This window comes from Phocoena phocoena, chromosome 8 (assembly GCF_963924675.1).
Source record: "Phocoena phocoena chromosome 8, mPhoPho1.1, whole genome shotgun sequence".
NCBI classification, from domain to species: domain Eukaryota; kingdom Metazoa; phylum Chordata; class Mammalia; order Artiodactyla; family Phocoenidae; genus Phocoena; species Phocoena phocoena.
Genome location: NC_089226.1, coordinates 73,034,100 through 73,057,760, shown reverse-complemented (window position 1 = coordinate 73,057,760; position 23,661 = coordinate 73,034,100). Strand labels below are relative to the sequence as shown.

General features: G+C 45.5%; 1 protein-coding gene across 1 annotated transcript; it reads left to right on the top strand.

Moving 5' to 3' along the window:
* Positions 1–8,215: 8,215 nt before the first annotated feature.
* On the top strand, positions 8,216–23,458 carry E2F8 (E2F transcription factor 8). The gene is made up of 12 exons (XM_065882315.1): positions 8,216–8,230; positions 10,605–10,883; positions 11,230–11,386; positions 13,384–13,698; positions 13,918–14,079; positions 15,737–15,874; positions 17,360–17,563; positions 17,868–17,955; positions 18,199–18,730; positions 22,275–22,407; positions 22,525–22,919; positions 23,276–23,458. The coding sequence occupies exons 1-12, from the start codon at positions 8,216–8,218 to the stop codon at positions 23,456–23,458; spliced, it is 2,601 nt and encodes an 866-aa protein (XP_065738387.1).
* The last annotated feature ends 203 nt before the right edge of the window (positions 23,459–23,661 follow it).

Here is a 23,661-nt window from a genome sequence, read left to right as displayed (position 1 = left end):
GCAAATTCTATGCCCAGGCCTAGGTTTACAGCCTTTAAGATGTCTGTGTTCTGGGAGCAGAGAGAAAGGAGAACAAAGAGCAGGAGAGGCAATATGTACTAATAGAGCCCATAAACTAGACAGGAAACCTTCAATTATGAGGTACTTATTAATTCTAATAAGAGATAAGAGTATGTTATGTTCGAGCATTTATTTCCTCTTCAAAGTATCTTTCTCAAGCATTTCTGTAAATTATGTCCTAAAAAAAGGCCTCAAGTTGTTATGCTTCCAGGACACTGGACATGCCCCCCTGAAGTTGTGCACTGAGCCAGCTGCACCTCCTGCAGGGGGTGGCAGGAGGAAGGGGAAGAGGGTGGGAAGATGCAGACTCTGTTGGTCAAGAGGAATTTCCTGGCCAAACCACCTGGTTACCGGGAATCTTTTTCCCCAGAGTGATTAAACCCCACAAAGAAACAAAAACAAAAATGAATATTGCTTTGTCTGGATTTGTGTGGGTTACAATAACATGTAATAATAACTGTTATCGGGTACTTACTGTAACGTGCTAAACACTGTGCTAAGCACGTTTCAGTACTCGGTAACAGCTCTTACCTCATCTAATCCTCACAACAACCCTTCAAGGTGGGTATTTTGATCCCCATTTTAGTGAGGAGGGGAAAGTGAGGCTCAGAGAGGTTAAGTAATGTGCCTAGGGTTACACAGCTGTAATGATGAGGTAGGCTTTGAACCAAGGTCTATTTCACTCCAAAGTTCTAACTTGTATCCACATCCTATCCTCTCTCAAGGAAGACGACTGACTAGAAGATGCCTCTCCATTCTCCAGACCCTGAGTTTCTCTAAGAGGCAGCCACAGATGCTATGACACAGATAGGACATTATTATCACAAGGATACCAAGATAACCAGTATCTAAAAATTTTGGTTAGCAAATACCTTTCCCTTTTTTAATAAAAAAGTAATGTTTCATATTATTCAAACTAACCTTAAAACAATTATACATTTTTATTCCAAAGACTGAATTTGTAATAAAGCTTAGCTCTATATTTATGTGTTTATTTATTTATTTACTGAAAGAGTTAAACTTTAAAGCTTAGCTCTATTTTAAACACATATGTAGAACTATCCGTTTTGTGGGCAGATTCATATGCAATTACTCCAACCACTTTCCACACTGAAAAATACTATGAGCTTCTATTGAGCATTTGCAATTAAAACTGAGAGGACAGTTATGCACTTCTTTCAGAAGATCCTAAGTATTTTGTCAACAAAATTAACTATGTATGTCCTATCCAATCTCTGTACTATATGATGAGGCAGTGTAGTAAGCCATTAAACTCTACCATAATATGTCTGGATATCATGGGTATATTAGATCAAGTCAGATCCTGAAAACCATGACTTGAAGGAGAATTCACATGAGCCAGTGAGTTAGAAGAAACGTGTAAAGGGAAGAAGTGGGTTCTTAGAGCGCTTGGTGACTGCCTGTAACCCAGTGGGGGAGATGCCCCCAGCCCAGCTTGGCTGATTAAGAGCCTGTTCTGTCTCCCTGGCTCCTGGCTCCAAGACTTGGCAACAGAGAGCCGGCAGAGGTGTAACTAACCCACTTAATCTGACTTCAATGATCATTCCAGGAGAAACCGGGTTGCCTCCAGGGACTCTGAAGCAGCAGTCTGAAAGCCTCAGAGAAGCAGACAACCTGTCCAAATGAAGTCCATGTCCCTGGAAAAGAAAAAGAGAGAGAGAGAGCAAAAGAGAACGAGAGAGAGAGAGAGAGAGAGAGAGAGCGAGAGACAGAGAGAGAGAGAGAGAAAGAAGGGTGGTGAGTAAGTGAAAGGTTGGTTTTGTCGCTGTGATGCGAGGGCAGCCGCCAGGTCCTATAGCAGGTGCCCAGCACAGTCCATAGGCTCAGAACAAGTGACCCATACACATGAGCTGAAAGAAGGAAAGACCAGAACTTGGGTTCCTAAGGAAGAAAAATACCTACAGAAAACGTAAAAAAAAAAAGTACTATAGAGGTAGGACATAGAAAAAAAGACATTTGCTAAACTGAGGGGTGGCAGAGAAGTCTCACATTTACAGGAAAAAAATAAGATGATGGTAGTAATAATAATAGCAGTTAACACTTTGTGCCAGACACTGTTCTACTCCTTGACTGTAAATTCCAGTAGGGCAAGGTATTTTCCTCTTTCACTCACCTGTACACACCAAGCACCTAATTCAGGGCTTGGGGCCATAGTAGGCATTCAGGATACTATGTTTTAGTGAATGAATAGATAAAACAGAAGTCATGGGTCGGGGAGGGGGGTGGAAATAGTATTTAGCTAAGTTAAAAAAAAAAAAATTTAAAGGATGGTAATTATGAGCTCATTTTTTCTAACATTATTGAGCGCCAAGTATGTGCCAGGCATTGAACTTGGCCCTGAAGATAGAGATTAAACGACAAGGTATATTCTGGGCTTGGTGAGATTATTTAATCAACCAATACTTATCAAGCCCCTGCTCTGGGCCAGGCATCCAGATGAGCACTGCGCGGGAGAGAGATATAAGGGAGTTCCTTTCCCTGCCATCCAGGAGCTCACAGTGGTGTGGGTGGGGTGTGTATAACAAGAGATGCGTACACAGGGTTATGATCAGGACAGGGTGTGAGGAACCTGCCTGAAGGGGCCAGCACTGTTACCCTTCCCTACCAGACTTCAAGCAAAAGGTAGCCATCGCTGATCAGGGAGGTTATGGGATTCCTGCATTGACTGGGACTTTCTCAGGTACTAAATTCCTGCCCCGACTCCCAAGAATCTGTATATATTTTCAGACCTCTAGAACCTGGAAAATGGGCTCTTCCAATCCAAGATAAGCGCTAAGCCTACCTGATCCTCAGCTCTATGACAATTTTAAGATCGGATGATGCGGTAATGCAATGAGGACAGCACTCAGACTCCAATTCTATAAAAAGGGTCCTCGGTATTTTGTGTTCTCTTATCCCCAAAGCATTTTTAAAACTTAGATGCAATAATTGCTCAATAAATGGCAGCAACTCTTGCCGCGGCAGCTGAGTTCAGGGCTGCAGATACCCGCTCAGGGCTCAGAGTCGAGTGGCGTTCCCCACAGGAAGCCACAGGAGAATTGGAGCAAACCTCACACACAGCCCAGCAGGCTCTGACCAATTCCGGCTCCACCGTCAGCACAAGCCCCCTCCAGGCTCTCCTACCCTCCTGCACCCCTTGCCGTATCGACCCTCTTTAAACCTTGTCCAAAGTGGACTCAGCATGCTTCATTTTCAGGAAGAGTAACCAACTAGTTAAAAAGCCCAGGGAGGGCTGAGATCTGGCTGGGAGCAGCTGCAACCTAACCCAGCACATGGCGATCTGTGCAACTGAAAGCTGTAGATGACTCTTTTGTAGTGGTCGTGCCAATGTGTGCTGCAGAAAAAGCACAAGCCCGCACTGCCCCCACTGGGTCAGGAAGTAGAGCGGGTGATAGAAGCACGTGGCGGGTGGAGGCAGTGAGAGAGCAAGAGGGAAAGGTCTAGGAGCCCACTGGCTAGAGCAACTTTTTTCTTAGTTCCTTGACCTGCCCTGGTCAGCAGGGAAGAGCCTGCTTTTTTCACACCCCGTGTGTGAGGTTCTGGTGATAATGAAAAGGGCCGTGATTCCAAAATCCTGAATGTTACCTTTGAATCTAGACACCTCAGGTGACTCCCATCTTTCCCCATTACCTCTGGTATCTTTTTACATTGTTTAATGCTGAACTTGTTACCCAATATCTCACCCTCCAAGTTGTGCTAGCATAAGGGTAGCAGCAGAGAGTCGAAAGACTGGCCTACTTCAGTGAGACACAGATTATACAACACGGTGAACAAAAGACCAGCAACAAATGCACGAATATGCCCTTGGATTATATAACTGGAAAACACGTCTGATAGCAATACAAGAAAAAAAGATTTCAAATCTGCCCCTTCATCCTTCCTTCTTGGTTGTGCAGTAAACATAAAAGTTTTCAGTTAGTCTTGTGTCTTTCCTTTCCACTCGTGCTGAATTTCAAATCAGGCACACCATACAGTGTTGAGTAGAATTGTTTTAGCTTGCTTTCTTTTTTCATTTCCTTTACATGAAAGGGTTGTTAAGACTTTAAAACTATATCATTTCCCACTTTTCATCCCAGTCAGTAAACTGGATTATAATTTGCATGTTTCAATAAGACACGACAATTGTCATTAAAACAAGAATTACAGATCCCTCTTTTTCTATATTTTGTTATGTTGGGGGAGGGGTTATGTAGTCAAGAGTGGTCTAATGTGTCACCCACATTGCTTTTATAGGGACTTTCAGAAGCAGTGGAATGGGATATATGAACTGGGAGCAGATAGACCTGGATTATAATCCTGACTCTATATCTAACTTGGCTATCACTTAAACCTTTTTGTGCCTCAGTTTTCTTCTCTATAAAATGGGGCGCAACTATCCTGTGAAGGAAGTACGGACTGGCCCAAGCACAGTGGAGAACATGGCTTTCAGTGGAAAGCCCTCAGGAGTAAAGAGACTTGGCTTCAAATCCCAAACCAGCCACTTACCCCAAGACCTGGGGTTTGTTACTTAAAAATGTTCTACTTCAGGCTTCCCTGGTGGCACAGCAGTTAAGAGTCCGCCTGCTGATGCAGGGGACACGGGTTCATGCCCCGGTCCGGGAAGATCCCACATGCCGCGGAGCGGCTGGGCCCGTGAGCCGTGGCCGCTGAGCCTGTGCGTCCGGAGCCTGTGCTCTGCAACAGGAGAGGCCACAACAGTGAGAGGCCCATGTACCGGGAAAAAAAAAAAAAAAAAAAAATGTTCTACTTCACTTTCTGGATGGTAACTCACAGTTAACACCTGTGCTGAGTATTGAATGAGATGACATCTGTGCAGCCTCACCAGAGGTGGCTGCTCCTTGCATTATTTGCCTTACAGGTACTTGGCACTCAGACCCCTGGGGCATGAATGCCCCCGCAGACCACAGATGTGAACGCATCAGTCACCGGTTCTGAATACAGTGGCATCAGACCTTCCCTTTAAAGAGGATTCCCGGGTTGTAAAAACTTAAGGTAGGTTGAGCAGAGCTGGACAGGCACACTCCTACAAATGCTGGTGGGAGAGGGGGAACAATCCGTGAAACAGTGGCTAAAGCAGAAGCACCAACTGCCCACCTTTCGTTGATGTATATATAAACACACCCTCCTCCAGAAAAGGTGTACCGGGGCTCAGTAAGAACGAGCTGCTCAGTGCTGTCGGGGGTGGGGCCCGGTGGGGCCCTGCCCAGTGACCTCACTTTATTTTAAATCTGAGAGCTCTAGGTGGCCGCTGGCTTCTGCACAGCACCGCGCCCAAGGTCGGCTTTCAGGTGGAAGCGAGTTCTTGAGCGACACTTGCCTGAAGCCGGGTAGGACCCGCTCCCCGGGTAGCGGAGAGGGAAGGACCGAGACACCACGGCACTAACCGTTCCGGGCAGCCACCCTGCGCGCCCTGAGGTCGCGTTCAGCGGCAGAAAGAGCCACCGCTCGCCACCGGGACCTCCGGTCCTACGGCCTGTCGCTACAGCACGGCGACCTTAGCCTCAGTATCACTGTATCCCCGCCCTTATATCGCGTCCGGGAATATAAGAATATCCCGCGCTGCAAGTCAGCACTGGGTGATTCGTTGACAAATATAAATAAGTTACACGCTAGGGGATTGCGGCCCCGCGCTTTGCTGGAGCTTAAAAGATGAGAAATTACAAAAGAGGAGGAAGAGCTCAAACCAGTCGATAGATGGGCGCCCTGATCTAGGCGCTGTTGGGCAATAAATGCGGTCCCGCAACTCCAGCACAGGTCCCCAGAAAAGGGAAACGCTTTAAAGCAGAGAACAGCGGAGCAAGACAACGCGGGCGCAAACAATCCAGGCACAGGCAAAGGCAGCGCTGCCGCCCCGGGCCTCGGTTTCCCCGTCTGCAAAACAGGGCGTTGCACTACAGTGTCTCCCAAACCTCCTATTAATCCAGAACTCTACAATATTCCATGCTGAAGCTGCCCGAGGCTCGGAAACCGGAAAAAGAGGGAAAAGCGAGGGAAGACGACAGGGAGGGGGAAAGGGAGGAGCCGGGAGGAGACCTGGAGAGGGAAGACGGGGGACGCCTGGAACAGGCTTGGCGGGTTTTCAACCTTATTCCTCCTCCTCCCACACCTGCGTTCTCAAGTCTGGGCCGAGACCCCGCGCCCATCAAATCTGATCACCGGTTGGCAAGCTTCTCCCTCCACACCCCAGTTTCTAGAGGCCATGAGCAGATGGTGGGCAACACAATAATGCATGCCATGGGTGGAAGGGGTAATGGTCCTGGCTGGGATCCCCAGGGCAGGTGAGCGGATCTGGGGCTGGGCAGCGGGTGGGATGGACCCAGGCTGGGGATTGCGGAGCGCCCACGTCCAACCCGCGTGCCCCGGGCGGACTAAACTTCATTCCCCAACTTTGAGCTAGGGGAGGGGGTGTTTGCCAAAAAAAAAAAAAAGTTGCTTAACTTTTCCCCCAACTCTGTCGTGGAGGCAGGACCGGAGGGCGGTGCCTGCACCCTGATTCGCCGCCGGCTCCAGTCTGGAGGCTCGGATTGGCGCGCGAGGTCCGGGGCCGGGATGAGCGGGCGTGGGGGAGGGGAGCGGCCCTCCCTGCCCGCGGGATCGGCTCGCGCCGGGAGCGGGTTAATTTCAAATCGGGGGCTTGACTGCTCCTGGACGGTCACGTTCCCTCTGCCCGCCCGCCGGCCCGCCAGTCCCGGTCCCGGCGTTTCCCTCCGGCACCCACCTCTGCGCAGCGTAAGGACCGACTGACTGCCCGACACGCGGGCTCCCGGGCCTGAGCGGGGAAGGGGTGCCGAGGAGTCCCCGCTCAGCCCCCGTCGGCTCCAACCGTGAGGTGAACTGACAGGTCAGCGGGGCGCAGAGGGACGCGGCGCTCGGCCAGCCTGGCACCGGGAGAGGGCTCGGGAAGGCAGCGGCGGCCGTTTCCCGCCTCTCGCTCCTCCCGGGGCCGTGGAGGGAGGAGCTGAGCTCCCGCGCAGAGGGGAGGGGGCGAGCGAGGGGGAGGGGCGGGGATGCTGTGGTTCCGGGCGCGGGTTTGCCCGCGCTCAAGCCCCGCGCTGATAAGGGGCGGCGCCGAGCACGGTCCGGCTTTCCGCGCCAAATTTTTAAATCGAAGGCGGAAGGTCCGGACCCGCCCCTGGCGCCGCCAACCAATCACAGGCCCGCGACCAGCACTCTGATTGGTCGGGAATCGTTGCCCTAGAAACCGCGAGGATGCTGTCCAGGAACTGCCTGGCGGGCGGCGCGCTGAATGGGACCGGTGGGGGGAGGGGCAGTTGGCCTGGCGCTAGGGGAAGTGCGCGGGGCGCGGGAGCCGGTGGCGGCAGGGGGACTGTACCTGGTTTCCTTGCTGAGCAAATGCAGCCTTCCATGGTAGGGTCCAACATTGTGGCGTGAACTAGCCGCCTGAATAGCGAGTACATAGCGCTTTAAGGAAGCCGCATCTGTAAGGAAGTCTTTTTTAAAAAAAGTCTTAAATCATAAGGCGCTCTTTAAATGCCCAGAATACGTTTGGAGCTTAAGGACTGAACTTGTAAGTTACCTATCAAGCTGTTTCCCAAGACTTTACTGCTGAGCCTATGCACGTGTGTGTCAAGGGAGAAAATTAGACATCTAGACGCAGACTTTTCTCCAGATACTTAGGGTTGTGGCTGCTTAGCCGGAACCTGGGCTCATGCTCTGAGTCCCGAGCTCTGATCTGTGAACAGGTGGGTGCTTGTGCTTGCTACAGTCCATTCGGTGGGGTCTGGAGAATGGTTTGCCTTCTCTAAAGGTGGGAGAGGGCTGTCACTGGAAATTCTGTGGGTTGCTTGAAGTCTCATGACAGCAGATCGGTTAGCTGAAGGAATTTACAGGCGTTTGATGGAGTTCTCTGCCCCGTGGGGCTGTCTGTGGTCGGGAATAAAATGTAAATGTAGTTTGTCAGTTTTCTTTAGCCCTTGTTTCAGTAGCCTGTGGCGTCCATGAAGTTATTTTCAACAGATCTATGGCTTTTATTTTTAACTTTTTCTATTTCCTTTTTTCTTTAAGGATATTAAAATTTTTAATTGGACTACCTGGACTACTTGAACCATCAGGATATTGGGAGGAAATCCAGATTTTTCATTTTTAAAGAAACTCTAAATGAGAAATTTACAGAATGGAGAACGAAAAGGTACCTTTTTAGCTTCAATACTCATCCTTGCAGTTTTAAATGCAACATCATCCTGATTTAGCTCCATGATTTTTCAATATCCAATATCTTACTAATGCCGCATCCTTTTTTGGTTATCCTTTTTTGGTTAGCCCCTATAAAAACCCAGAAGGAAGGGAGATTTAATTTTTGAAGAGGGGAAAATTACCGAGGATTACTCTTTCTAGTTTTTTATGATTTGGTAGAAATTTCAAAGAGATAAAGTAGAGAGAAAAGGTATTTTTAAGAATAATAAAATTTGTTAGTTGCTTTATGATATTTCTGAGGATTCTTGAACAATAGGAATTCAGAAAGGGCATTTGACATGATTTGAGATTGGATTTCCTGTTAAGATCATTTTCTACCAAACCACCAGTCTCTTTCAACTATAGGGGACACTGTCAGTGAGGGGTATCTTGATTGATGTCCAAATACTGATAGGTTAAAAAAATGAAATATGCAAATTTCCTACAAGTTTTAGATAGTAGTCAAATAAGAGAATTGCTATTGCTTCTGATGGTCAGAGGCAAAGGACAGCAGCCCTGAGAAAAATCCCCTTCTTGGATCAGCACCTCTCAAGTGCACCATCAGGGAAGGGTCCCCCCCTTGGGTCCATCATGTAAGGGTACCATAGTTGGATGGAGGAGATTCAGATTCAAGTCCTGTGTGACCTCGCTCAGCCTGGGTGTCCTCTTCTGTAGAATAGGACTACAGGATCGGATGAAAACACAAATGGAAAAGCACCTGATAAATCCTAAAGAGTCACAGACATATAAAATAGTCCCATTAATCTTTGTTCCTAAAGTCACTGAAGAATTAGTGAGTTGGGCTTCCCTGGTGGCGCAGTGGTTGGGAGTCCGCCTGCCGATGCAGGGGACACAGGTTCGTGCCCCGGTCCAGGAAGATCCCCCATGCCGCGGAGTGGCTGGGCCCGTGAGCCATGGCCGCTGAGCCTGCACGTCCGGAGCCTGTGCTCCGCAACGGGAGAGGCCACAACAGTGAGAGGCCCGCGTACCGCAAAAAAAAAGAATTAGTGAGTCTCTATTCTTTTGCTTATTGCCATCCTAAGCATTTTCTTATAGATGTATTCTCAGTGTTTCCATTAAAACAGAACAGTTAATGCACAGCAATGCAAGAGGGGGATTGACTGGTCATTGTACATTGTAAATTGTAGACAAACATCTTTTGTTGCTGTTAATAAAAACATAATAAACATCCTAATCAAATTTTTTAAAAATAAAAATAAAATAGATACAGGTGATAGGAATGTGTGAAGTCACCAGTGGCCAAAAGTAGAAGAAACATAGTCTCCATCAGTCTTAAGTATGAACAGCTATTAATAATGTACCCCCTTGTTTCTCAGTGGCAGTCCAGCCTCTGCCAGGAACCAGCTTTGTGGTCTTAGGTAACTAATTTTACTTCTCTGGGTTCCATTTTCTCCGTCTGTAAAGTGAAAAGGTTCAATATTCAAAGAGCAGACTTCTCTGGTCGGAAATGCTGCTCATAGGCGCTCTGGATTTTGCTCCCCAGTGGATTTTGCCAACAAGTCTGACCATATGCTAGCCCTCCCCCTTGTTTCCTTGGCTCTCTGACTTTTCTGTATCAGTGGTATTTTATTGAGTAGCCACTGCATGCAGTCATTGTGCTAGATACACAGATGAATGGCACATGGTCTCTGCCGCGGAGACGTTTACTTATTACAGTGTCATAAGTCAAAGTCACTCCGAGGAGTTTGGGATCACTGAAAATTATCAGTCCCATTAAGGGAAGCTAAGTGAAAGGTATATGGGAATGCTCAATCTTTGCAACTCTTCTCTAAATCTAAAGTTATTTCAAAATCAAATTTTTAAAAATTATAAGTCTTGGGCTTCCCTGGTGGCGCAGTGGTTGAGAGTCCGCCTGCCGATGCAGGGGACACGGGTTCGTGCCCTGGTCCGGGAAGATCCCACATGCCGCGGAGCGGCTGGGCCCGTGAGCCATGGCCGCTGAGCCTGCGCGTCCGGAGCCTGTGCTCCGCAACGAGAGAGGCCACAACAGTGAGAGAGGCCCGCGTACCGCAAAAAAAAAAAAAAAAAAAAAAAATTATGTCTTAAAGTTTTCTTTTTAAATTCTTGGAACATAAGATGAAAAGTTTAAGTCCATGCTTTGTTGAAAAGTTAAAAATGGGAAATTTAGCTATTAGAATGGACAAGTGTCAAAGTGATCATTGGAATACAGTCACTAATTTAATCAACTCGACAACCTCACTAGGCATTTTTCCCTTAGCACTATTCTATTTATACAATTTCTAGAGTCAAAAGCTATCTGATAAATCCTTTTTTACAGTGGATTTAATAATTTACTTGTTTTGAACCAGGAAAATCTCTTTTTCGAGCCACATAAAAGGGGACTGGTGAAAACACCTCTGAAAGAATCCACCGCAGCAAATATAGTGTTGGCGGAGATCCAACCTGACTTTGGCCCTTTAACCACACCCACCAAGCCCAAGGAGATCTCCCAGGGAGAACCGTGGACACCAACAGCCAACCTAAAAATGCTAATCAGTGCCGTGAGCCCAGAGATCCGCTACAGAGATCAGAAAAGGGGTTTGTTTGACAACGGAAATGGATTACCTGAGGCCAGAGATTGTTTACATGTAGGTTTTCAGAGGCCTGGGTGGAGACTGGGGGATTGGGGGAGCGGGGGTCGGGGGAGCAGTGTGAAGCTGTTGCAGAAGCACTAGCAGTGTAAAGCATCACCCCCCTCAGAGCCCTGGAGGGGTCTGGACCCCATCAAATACAGCCCTGGGAATTCTGAACCTGTGACTTACTTATGAACTTCTTCCCTTTCAGATCTGTCAAGCAATTTATCCTGGCTCCACACCTTTTCTTTCCAATTTTGTAGCTATTGAAGCAAACCATGTGTATAAGTGTTAGTCATTGAGCACAGATGCCCCCAATAAATCTTTATGAATAAGACATTATTTACATCTTTCTTTGTAGGAACACTTATCTGGAGACGAATATGAGAAATCCCAACCCAGTCGAAAAGAGAAAAGTTTAGGACTGTTGTGTCATAAGTTCTTAGCTCGATATCCCAACTATCCCAACCCTGCTGTGAATAACGACATCTGTCTTGATGAAGTAGCCGAGGAACTTAGTAAGTATGCAAAGAGCTCACCGAAATGGTTAATCATTAAAGGATTCATAGACTTACTTCTTCAGACCCACACTCATCTAGCCAGTGTTTGTAATGACACAAGGCCACGCAGAAGTTATCCATCTGTAAAGCCCTATTAATTTAAGGATAACCGCATACAGTTTCCAGTCTCAGTTAAGTCTTAAAACAGAAGCAGAAAATCACAATGGAGATTGCTCTGACTGCATTTCGAAAGCTCTGATGCTTTAAAGGGAGGCACCATTGTTCTATGACTTGTTTCATAAACAGCTACAACTCTGAATTTGGGTCTTGTTTCTCACTGTGGAGCCAGGCTGTGGAATGGTTTCTTCACAGTTTACAATGAGGATCGGCCTCTGGGCATGGGAGCAGGGCTTTAGCCCTCCCTGCCATTCAGCGCTACTCTGAGAACCAGTGCATCTTCTGAATGTTTTGTGTTTGCCAAAAGTTACTGTGTTCCCCTGCCGCCTTTCGCTCCTCTCTTCATGGACTCAAATCTAGTTACAGCTAAAAAGGAGTCTGTGGCAAACTTGGTATACCTTTGGAGTCATGAAAATACTATAATCTGGATCTGTGAAGAGATATACAGGATATTTTAATATATAACTATCACCCTGGGAAGAAAGTTTTGTCCTTCTCATACATGTTTATACATATCAACTTTATTTCATATTTTAAGAATATGCTATTTAGATTCATCTCCACATACACTTCATTGTAGCTATGGAGGATGTACCCTTTAATTCAGCAGGTATCTACTGATCACCTATTATGTGCCAGGCAATGTTGTAGCAGCTGGGATGACATTGGCGAAGAGAAAGACAAATCCCTGCTCCTGTGGAACCTGCTTTCTAGTGGGGGCAATAGATAATATGCAAAGGACATAATAAGTAAGTAATTATGATATATGTTAGAAGGTAATATGTGCTGTGGAAAAAAGAAAATGTAGACCAAGGTAGAGGGGAATGGGAGTGCTAGGGGTGTGCTTTGCAATTTGAAATTTAATTTTAAATGAAGTGGTCAGGTCAGGCCTTGTTAAGAGGGTGACATCCGAGCACGGACTCAAAAGAATCAAGGTGGGGAGCTATGAGGACATCTGGGAGAAGGATTCCAGCCAGAAGGAGCAGCCCAGCACAAAGGCCTCAGGCAGGGGCATATCTGGCAAGTTCCAGGAACAGCAAGGAATCGCAGCACCTTGTACCTATCATATGACAGCCGTGTGTGTGTGTGTGTGTGTGCGCGCGCGCGCGCGCGTGTGTGTGCGTGTGTGTGTGCGTGCGCGCGCGCGCGTGTGTGTGCGTGTGTGTGTGTGTGTGTGTGTGTGTGCGTGTGTGTGTGTGTTGGGAACTAATATAAGAAATGGAGTGTAGGGCTTCCCTGGTGGCGCAGTGGTTGCGAGTCCGCCTGCCGATGCAGGGGACACGGGTTCGTGCCCCGGTCCGGGAAGATCCCACATGCCACGGAGCGGCTGGGCCCGTGAGCCATGGCCGCTGAGCCTGCGCGTCCGGAGCCTGTGCTCCACAATGGGAGAGGCCACAGCAGTGAGAGGCCCGCGTACCGCCAAAAAAAAAAAAGAAATGGAGTGTAGAGTGTGGGATTTAGAGCACTGAAGACTTGATTTTGCCACTTACTGGCTCTGTGCCTTGAGGTGAACAGCTTAGCCAGCCTGAGCCTCTATCTCCTCATCCTTAAAGTGTGGATAATAATGCCTACCTCACAAGTTTAGGGTAAAAATGTCCTAAACCTGTATGGCGCAGTGGAAGCCCTCAATAAATGTCACCTTTCTAATTCATATTAACTATTTGTGCCCTTGGAGAGCAGGGACATGCCTTTCTCATCTTCACACTCTTTGTTGAGCATAAATAAAGTTATATAATCCAGAGCCTACTGTCTAGTAATCCCTGGAAGGAAAAGGTATTCAATTCTATCCACATTACAAAATCTGATCCTAGTGAGGTACAATTGCTCGTTCTTTGCAGATGTTGAGCGCCGACGCATTTACGATATCGTCAACGTTCTAGAGAGTCTGCACATGGTGAGCCGGCTTGCCAAAAACAGATACACTTGGCACGGCCGACACAACCTCAACCAAACCCTTGGGACTCTGAAGAGCGTCGGGGAAGAGAACAAGTACGCCGAGCAGATTATGATGATCAAAAAGAAAGAATATGAACAAGAGTTTGACTTTAGTAAGAGTTACCGTATAGAGGATCCGGTCATCAAATCAAACACTGGCCAAAACGGACACCCAGACATGTGTTTTGTCGAACTTCCTGGAGTGGAATTTCGGGCAGGTGAGAGCTGCTGTTGAAAAGCTCAGGCGGCAGCGTACCTCTGGGAGGTCTAAAGAAGAGGTGCCTTAGGGAACGACGCTCAAAGCTTCTGCTGCTTTTAATGTGAAAATGCTGCACATCAACCGTGGGATCAGGTTGTGGTATTTTTAGCCTGGGTACTTTAGAAAGCACTTGTCCCTTCATGAATTTTAATTCTCTAATCCTCTTCCTTCTCCAAAGCCTCTGTAAACAGCCGCAAAGACAAGTCTTTAAGAGTGATGAGCCAGAAATTTGTGATGCTATTTTTGGTGTCAACGCCTCAGATAGTAAGCCTGGAAGTTGCTGCCAAGATTTTAATTGGGGAGGACCATGTGGAAGATTTGGATAAAAGCAAGTTTAAAAGTAAGTGGCACGACTGCCATGGACTTTTGGACCTACTCTTAAATAATAAAATCTCGGTTATTAACTGATTTCCAAATACATTTGTTGTATAAACAGATCATATCTAGTTAGGCTTTTGTATCTTCAGTTCTCCCCAGAAGCCATGATGATACTGCTTTAGCTGACTTGTGGGATTCAAATATACGTATATAATTACTCTTATCTGACACTTTGGCTTATACAGTTCCTTAAATGTTACCTCCTTTGTTACTACTGTAACACTGTCTCCATTTTACACATGTAGAATCTGTACTGTCTGAAATCTAAATGAGCAGTAAATTGTAAAGTGGGACTGGAACCCAGGTCTCTGCTCTTTCCACTGACTCTCATACTTGAGGGTGAAAGTAACTTCTAACACTGTCCCCAGAAGTGACCTGCAGCACAGATGGTTCGCCATTTTGAAAGTGGTTTTAGCCAGAATATCTGCTCTAAGTTGCAAAGAGACCGTAGATTAGGTCCCTAACACAGCTCTACCCTTGCCTCTAGAACAGACTTTGCAGGAACCCCCTCAAAAAGAGTAGAGAGTGTGGGAGTGCTCAGCAGACACCTGAGGGCATTAGCGACCTCCAAGTAGGGCATGAGGCTGGCCTGGACATGGGTCATTCAGGGGACCCGGCTGACTGGTGAGGAAGAGCTGCCCCGAGCCACAGCAGAGGCTGGGAGAATGCCTGCGAGCTACTACACAGATCCCTTCCCATCCCTGGGAAGCTGTACTGGTGAAGTATATTAAGAGTATATGAAAGTATATTCAGACATCTCCAGTGTCTCTATAAAGACAAAATGAATAGAGATTAAGGCAATAATGCTGGCAATGGGCTTGGGAGATCTGTCATCTCAAAAAACACATCCTGATACTACCAATGGGCTGCCCGCTTTCTCTGAGCCACCAGACAGTTTTCAGCTCTCCATTTCATTGTTAGTCACAGCCCTGGAAACTATTCCAGGAACTACAGATGTGTAATTTCCTGAATCCCCAGGGAATTCAGAACCTTCTGGCATGGCTATGAAGAAGGGGCTCAATTTGTAACTTTGTACTGTCAAGCTGAAGTAAAGGCAGACTTTTTGTAGCAAAACTTTTCAAGATATGTAAGATTTATAGAATTAACAAATCTCTGCTTTTCATATTACATATGGACAGTATGAAAATTTATAAATTTTGATGGGCTATAGAATATTCCTTGCTTATGTTATTAAATAAATCTTTTTATAAACTATCACAAGCAGGAAAGCAATACATTTATCATCGATACTGTATTTCTATTTGTTCATAATCCTGAATCCTCACTAGGAGATGCCCAGCAATGGTACATTTTTATTAGAAAATCTGTAACATGATTCCCAATAAGGTGATATCGTTGAGTCACTTTTCCATTTCCAACATGTACTTTTGTCATTTCAAAATTCAGTATCATCAGTAACTGTGTCTTTTCAATATTTAAAACTGTTTTTTGTTGTTTTAATTAAAGCAGTGTCCCTAGCATAACTTAAGAGTCACATTTTTCTCTGACACTGATGGTTAGGATAGCTCTTTGAATGTACATGAAGTCCTTATGAAGCAAAATCCTTTGATCTTTCATTATTCCATTAAGGGATGTATACACTTTTTTTTTCCCCCCAGCAAAAATTAGGAGGTTGTATGATATAGCTAATGTTCTGAGTAGCCTGGATCTTATCAAGAAAGTTCACGTTACAGAGGAAAGAGGCCGAAAACCAGCTTTTAAATGGACAGGCCCAGAAATCAGTCCAAATCCCAGTGGTATGTATTTGTTTTCTTTCATTCATTGCTCCGTTATTTTGAATTAACGCACATTTGGAGATATTCTCCCTTTCCATTCCTACCCACACTCCCACATGTAAAGAACATATATAAGTGATTGAAATGACAATTAAAGATGAACCGATATGGAAAATTTAGCTCTTGGCTCCGTCAGCAGCCAAGGTCCATAACAACTGCACATCCTGTGCAGGAGGCAGAATCTGTATGTGAAAGGATTTGAGAAAGTTGAAAGCATCACGAAGCATAAGATACTACTGCTGTCATTATTATGCTGCTCAGTGACCGTAACAGAGTCTGTGCACATGGAGAATATGAAGTGAATTCATTCCAGTATCGATATTCTAGTCTCCTTCTCAACTCTGGGATTCTGACATTTTGTGTTCCACCAAGATCCCCACACCGAAGTGCTGGAAAGTGGGAAGAACATGGGCTGTGGAAGCAGAGGGAGGCTTAGGTTCCAGTCCCAGCTCTGATACTTATCAGCCTTGTGGCCTTGGGCAGGTTACTTCTCCAAGACTGTTTCCTCACCCACAAGTGGGAAGAGGTTATTGTGATTTTGGATATAACTACAGATAGAGGTCCTTTGGTACAGGAATTCAGAGTGTAGGCTCTGGCCTAGACTGATCAGGTTCATATCCCAGGCCCACATTCTACAAGCTAAGAGACCGTGAGTCAGTTAATGTATGAAATGTCTCTGAAATGGGGATGCATTTCCTGAGAAGTACCTACCCAAGTTGTAGAGTGTCTTAGCCTGTTCAGGCTGCCATAGCAGAGTACCATCAACTGGGTGGCTTATAAACAACACATTTACTTCTCACAGTTCTAGAGGCTAGGAAGTCCAAAATCAAGGCACCAGCAGATTCAGTGTTTGGTGAGGACCTGCTTTCTAGACAGCCGTCTTTTCATTGTAACCTCACGTGGTGGAAGGGACTAGGGAGCTCTGTGGGGTCTCTTTTATAAAAGCACTAATCCTATGCAAGAAGGGTCCGCCCTCATGAGCATCTCGCAAAGACCCCACCTCCCAATACCATCATATTGGGCATTAGGTTTCAGCATATGAATTTGGTGGGTGGGGGAGTGCAGAGGGACACAAACATTCACTCCATAGTAGTGAGGGTCACCATATTTCATCAGATTAAGTCTCCACTGATTCTGAGATGCACAATGTTTTATATATCAATAAGAAAGAAAAAATCAGTAACAGTCACACTATAGCACACCACTGGTTATAAGATACAACGGCTTTCAGAGATGTTAATGTGTGAAATATCTCAGAATTTATTTAATAAGATAAACAAGGTTTTGTAGGTGAAGCCCTTAAAACGGTATCTGGCACATAGTAGGTGCTCTATTAACTGTGGCCAGTTTAATTCCTAAAATCATTTTAGAATCACACTCTGACCTCATACCCCAGAAGGAGGCCGAACCAACCGTGTATTAACACACTGCCCTTTCCTGTTTCAGGTCTTGGCCCAGTGCTTCCTTTTGCTCCCTCTGATTTGGAAGGGAGGCGGTCTTCTAAAGAGAACTGTGCCAAAAACCTCTTTTCCGCACGTGGGAAACCAAACTTCACTCGACACCCATCTCTCATCAAACTGGTAAAGAGCATAGAAAGTGATCGGAGAAAGATAAATTCTGCTCCCACCAGCCCCATCAAAACCAACAAAGGTATGTTTACAATCACGTCAGGGCTCTGTTCGGAAGAATTCCTTTTTATCCGACTTTTTAGCTTACTCGATCCCGCGGGACTTGCTAGAGAATTGTTTCAACTTCCATAGTCCCAAACCCACTTGAAGACTAACTATATATGAATTAAAGGATAAAAAGTGATTTGTGGGGTTTATTGTTTAATTGCTGGGTGATTTGGGGGGGCGGTGCATGTTCCTTTGACCTCAGTGATGTTTCATCTGTGTGAACACGTATTCTTTTGCTTTGACCAGTCCTCTCCCCCACCTTCTTTTTATTTTACCAGCTGAGAGTTCTCAGAATTCTGTGCCTTTCCCAAGTAAAATGGCTCAGCTCGCAGCCATTTGCAAAATGCAGTTAGAAGAGCAATCAAGGTAGGCAACGCTCTTTAGTAACAGGATGCATTACTTTACTTGCATCGATAGGATTACTTATTTTACGTTAAGAATAGGCACTAGCCTTGGCAACTGGTGAGAGAATCTTTTCTATACGGAATCATTACAGAAGCTATCTGCTAGTTTCATAAAAGCATAGCTTCAATCTGGGGCAATCTGAAGTGGTAGAACATTTTAGAGAACATGTTTCCATTGTATCATGTTTTAAATCTTGTCTTTTAGTGAACCCAGAAAGAAAGTGAAAGTACAACTGGCAAGATCTGGGCACTGCAAACCAGTGGCCCTTCTGGACACTCCAGCAAATGCTGAGCTAGAGATGACAGCACCATCCCTCATCCAGCCCCTGGGGGTGGTCCCCCTCATCCCCAGCCCATTGCCATCGGCAGTGCCCGTGATCCTACCTCAGGCCCCTTCGGGCCCATCATATGCCATCTACCTGCAGCCTGCCCAGGCCCAAACGATGACGCCGCCCCAAGGCCTGAGCCCCACGGTCTGCCCCACCCCCTCTTCTAACGCTACGAGATCAAAAGGTTCCACGGATACCACCACAGAGAATGCAGCCAATGATGCATCAAAGTCCAGTGCCTCCACCAGGCCTGGAAGCTTGCTGCCAGGGCTAGATCGACAAGGTACAAAGAACCGAGACAGGGAGCCTGCTGGAGAAAGAGGCTCAAAGAGGGCAAGCACGCTCGAGGACAATGGTTCCAAAAAGAAATTTAAAGAAGACCTAAAAGGACTTGAAAATGTCTCCACAGTAAGTACAGCCTTGAACTGTGCAAAGCTTTAGGAGCTCCCCAGTTGACTAGGAGAGAATCTGGTGGCTTGTGAAATTTACCAGAGCAAAGAGCAGTCTCTCAGAAAGCAGGGAACTGTTCCTTAGCATCCCATAATCCAAACAAGGCCTCAGACAGCTAATCCCCTTACTGGGATGATGGCAGGGACATTTTTAACCTTTGGAGGAAGGGATTATTTGCTCTCTTTTTAAAGCACTGCGGGTGGTTGTCCTTAAGTCCATTTCTCCCGTCACACCCTGGAATGCAAACACCTGCCATGAGAGTCTTAAATAATTTACAAGCAGCCGTGACCCCAAATGAATGGATGGCCACATAGGGTCCCTTTAACTCCTGCTTTCTGAGTCATTACTTGATGTTTGTTTGATGTCATGTAACTGGCATCTGTTGCCTAGAAGAGAAATTGTTCCCCCTGTTTTTACTTTCTACCTAAAATTTAAACCAAAATTTCCATTTTGTGCAAATAGAAAAATCAAACTTAGCTTGGCTAATTTTAGGTATATTTGATGCATTGGTTTCTAGAGATTTTGATGTTCTAGACAATTTTTTTCCTAGATGGAGTTTTATTCAAGAAGGAATGAACATCTATTGGATGCCTACCCACATACCATACAGCAGAAGTATTAGGCACTTTTACATACATTAGCTCATTTTCCTCCCTTAGGACAATTATATATGAAAGACAGCATCACCAAATAAACAAACACCACTAAACGTGGAAGCAGAAGTTAATCTCTCATTTTGTCCCTGCTGTTAATTCAAGTTATCTTACTTCCCTTCATCTTGTTTTTCCACATCTATAAAGAATTTGTTCTGCCAGTTTTTCCTGATCGTCTATTGGGTGTAAAGAGAATGTGTGCTTTGGATCAAACCTGTGCTCTGGATCAAACCAAACCCAGCACCTGCCTTTGGGGGTGGTTGCTTTTGAGCACTTGCCCCAGGGCCATATTACAGTTTTTGTGAGGTTAAGTGCATTTATTACATGATGTTTTACATAAAGGGGTTTGTGGTCCTTTTAAGGCACCGTAGAAGCTGAAGGGTATTATCTGTAACTGTTGTTATTAAGGAGGCTTTAGAGTTTGTCAAATCTTCCCTGAGGATGGCCTCATGGTAACCATTCAAAACATCCATTATCTTAGCATAGTATCATTTTGCATCTAATGTCCATGCTAGGGGGAAAATCACAAGGCTTCGGCTTGATTCGATTTTCTGGGAGGTCCATAATCTCTTTGAGCCAATGGGTATGATTTAATAATGGTCTCCTGTTGCTCACACAGTTATTCAGGATTAGGGTTTTCACTGGATAGATTTTTCACGTCCCCTGCTTCTTTTTTCATCTCTGACTTCATTTTGACCATTTCTTTTTAGCACGGACTGAGCAGAACAAAGAAAGTGAGAGATTCGTGTGTTAATTCATTCAACAAACATTTACTGAGAATCTACACTTCTAGGGGTGGAGAGAAGACAGTATACAAACAAACATTTCAGGTAGTGAATGATAAGAAGTATGGTGAAAATAAAACAGGATAGTGTCATAGGAAGAGGGGTAAGAGTGGTAATGTAGGCTCAATGAGAAGATGTGCAAGTTGAAATATGTCAAATTCTTTCATCCTGCTACTTTAATAGTTCTAATTTTTTTTAAAAAAAAAGCAATTGGCATTATAGGTGAAAAAGTTTGCAATGAATATAGTTTGTAGCAAATGGAAGGATAATTATTATTAGAGTACTTTAGGTCTTGCTGGAAATTTGAAAAGAGTTAAACCGGCAACCAGAAAAACTCATACCATGAGAGAGTACGATTAATGATAGCAAAGAGCAGCTATTTGTAAAACACCTAAATCTACCCCTTGAAAATTCTTTTTTGCTGCAGTCTTTAAGGAACCTACTAGTAAAGATATTGAATAGAACTAAGCATCTAAGAAACAAAATTGAAAGTCTGTGGTACCCTTTAGCATTGTGGATTCTGACCAGACCTATTAACAGCTAGATCAAAGTATAGACTGTTGTTTTGACAATGGCGAGAAGAAAGATCCAGAGGAAGATAAAAGGAGGGCCCCTGGTTTACAAGACCTGCTTTTTCGCTTTTACCATTCCTGCTCCTGGTAAGACTGAGCAGACTTTTCAGGCGGCTCAGCCACCCATGTAGGCTATCTCTGTTTGCAAAAGTACAATGATCAGCAGGCATGGTGCAGACATACACAACCCAACACTCTGGCCGTTTCGGTTTGGAATGTAACTTTATTCCCTCAAGCTTTTGCTGCATGACAATTGGGCATCTAATATGAATTAATCAGTTCTATTTTATATCTGTAATTTTTTGAACCCTAGTGCCCTGCCCTTTCATTTGTATATTATAAGGGTGTTTCTTTGGTATCATTTGAACCTAAAGTACTAGGGGAAAAAATGTATAGTTGTATAATTCCTTTGCTCTAAATCAGGAGTCAGCAAACTTTTTCTGTAAAGGACCAGATAGTAAATGTTTTTGGCTTTGTGCGCCATATGGTCTCTGTTGCACCTATTCACTCTGCCATTGTTAAAAAAAAAAAAAAAAAAAAAGGCTTCCCTGGTGGCGCAGTGGTTGAGAGTCCGCCTGCCGATGCAGGGGACACGGGTTTGTGTCCTGGTCTGGGAAGATCCCACATGCCGCGGAGCGGCTGGGCCCGTGAGCCGTGGCCGCTGACCCTGCACGTCCGGAGCCTGTGCTCCGCAACGGGAGAGGCCACAACAGTGAGAGGCCCATGTACCGCAAAAAAAAAAAACAGCCAGGAGGCTGTATTTTTGGCCTATGGTTTGACGTTCCCTTTCTGTAAATCAACATTTCTTAAAGTTTTCCTTAAATACCAATACTACTGAAAATTTAGTTGCTGAATAACCTAGGAAATGTTACATGATGCCCCCTTGGAGAACAATGCATGCCATCATAAAAGTCCCTTAGAAATTCTGTCATAAAGACCGTTTTCCTTTGTTTAATTCAGAATTTCCCAAACATATTTGACTATGATTCGCTGAGTGCCTGCTTGCATCCCATAGGACTAGAGCCCCTCAGAATATTCTTGGGAAATACCATCCCACACAATTCAAGGACAATCAGATAATAACACAGCAGTGCCTTTACGGTGTCCAGCTGCATTAAACTTGTTCTGACAGTACCACATCATACCAAGAAGTCTGGTAGCAGGACTTAGGGTGTCAGTGGTGGGGGTCAGGGGGGATGTGCTGGGTAAATCCTGCCCTTAAGCAGGTTCAGTGCTAGCTTTAGGACACTTCCTAAGACCACAGATGGCATTTAAGAAACACATGGTTTGTATTATTCAGGACAAGCACTGGAATGGGAAGGAGGGCTATTGTCTTCAAAGAGCCATTATAGCTGGCCTGCCCGTGGCCCATACCACTGGAGGCTTTAGTCTGATGAGAGAACCACCAAGGGATACTAGTCCCAGAAGAGGCGCTTGGCCATTTTTCTTCCATATTTGTGTGTAAAATAAACGCTTCCTCCTTGTTTTCTAGACCTTGTTCCCATCAGGATACCTAATCCCTCTCACCCAGTGCTCAACCCTGGGGGCAGAGTCCATTTTGTCTAGTAAAGAAAGCTCAGGTACACTTTCCCCAAACCACAGGATCTACAGCTCCCCGATTGCAGGTGAGTGTACGTAAAACACTGTTCAAATGTGGGTCATTCTCAAGTTCACTCAAGCCTTGTATGCTTCTCGGACAAATGCCTGTGCTTTTAAGATATTCTCCCCCCTTTTCTTTCCAGGTGTTATTCCAGTGACATCATCTGAACTCACTGCTGTTAATTTTCCCTCTTTTCATGTAACACCTTTGAAGCTAATGGTCTCACCAACTTCCGTGGCAGCCGTCCCTGTCGGGAACAGCTCGGCTCTCACTTCGAGCCACCCCATTCCCGTCCAGAACCCGAGCTCAGCCGTTGTAAACTTCACTCTGCAGCACTTGGGCCTCATCTCCCCTGGTATGCAGGTGTCCGCCAGCCCCGGGCCCGGAACCGTTCCTGTGTCTCCAAGAATAGAGGCTGTTAGTATCACACCAGAAAATGCAGGCACTCAGCAAGGAAGGGCCACGAAGTACGACGTATCAGTCCTGGGCCAGAACCAAACAAATGGACAATCAGTTGCAGTGACAGGGGCACAACAGGTAAGAGTATTTCCATTTATTTTTTTCCTTAGGTTATTAAGTCCCCAATATCAACATCACGGGAGACTCACATTTGCTTTTCTCCTTTGGGAGAGTGATGAGATTAAAGGCCTGCCTTCCTTCCAAACCCAGGAAGAGTGCCCAAGGAGTCCATTTTATGGGGTTATCATGAGATTTTTGTCTCACCTTAGCAAAAATAATTGAGAACATGAAACTCATGCAGGCTCAGCCGGCAGATTTCAGGGCATGCGAGGCTCCCATCATGTGACGTGTCCCTCCAGTCCAGTTTTCTAAGGTTGCCAGGTGTACCTGTCTGCATGGGTTTGACTTTTCTCCATTCTTCTCTTTCCAATCAGCCTGTTCCTGTGACACCCAAAGGGTCCCAGTTAGTGGCTGAAAGCTTCTTCCGTACCCCAGGTGGACCAACGAAGCCAAAAGGCTCCTCCTGCGTGGATTTCGACGGTGCTAATAACACCTCCATAGGAACTCTCTTTGTCCCACAGCGAAAACTGGAAGTCTCAACGGAGGATGTCCATTAATTGACAGATTCGGCCTCGTTTAATCTTCTAGAGTTGTTTAACAGAGATGATATCCTCAGACTGATATGGAGAACACGTTCTCTGAAAATGCTGTAAATACGTTGGGAATTTACTTAATTTCAAAACAGACACTTGTTTTCATACTTATATATATCCATACACACATAAAATATATATTTGTATTAAGCTAAGTTCAGCCATCA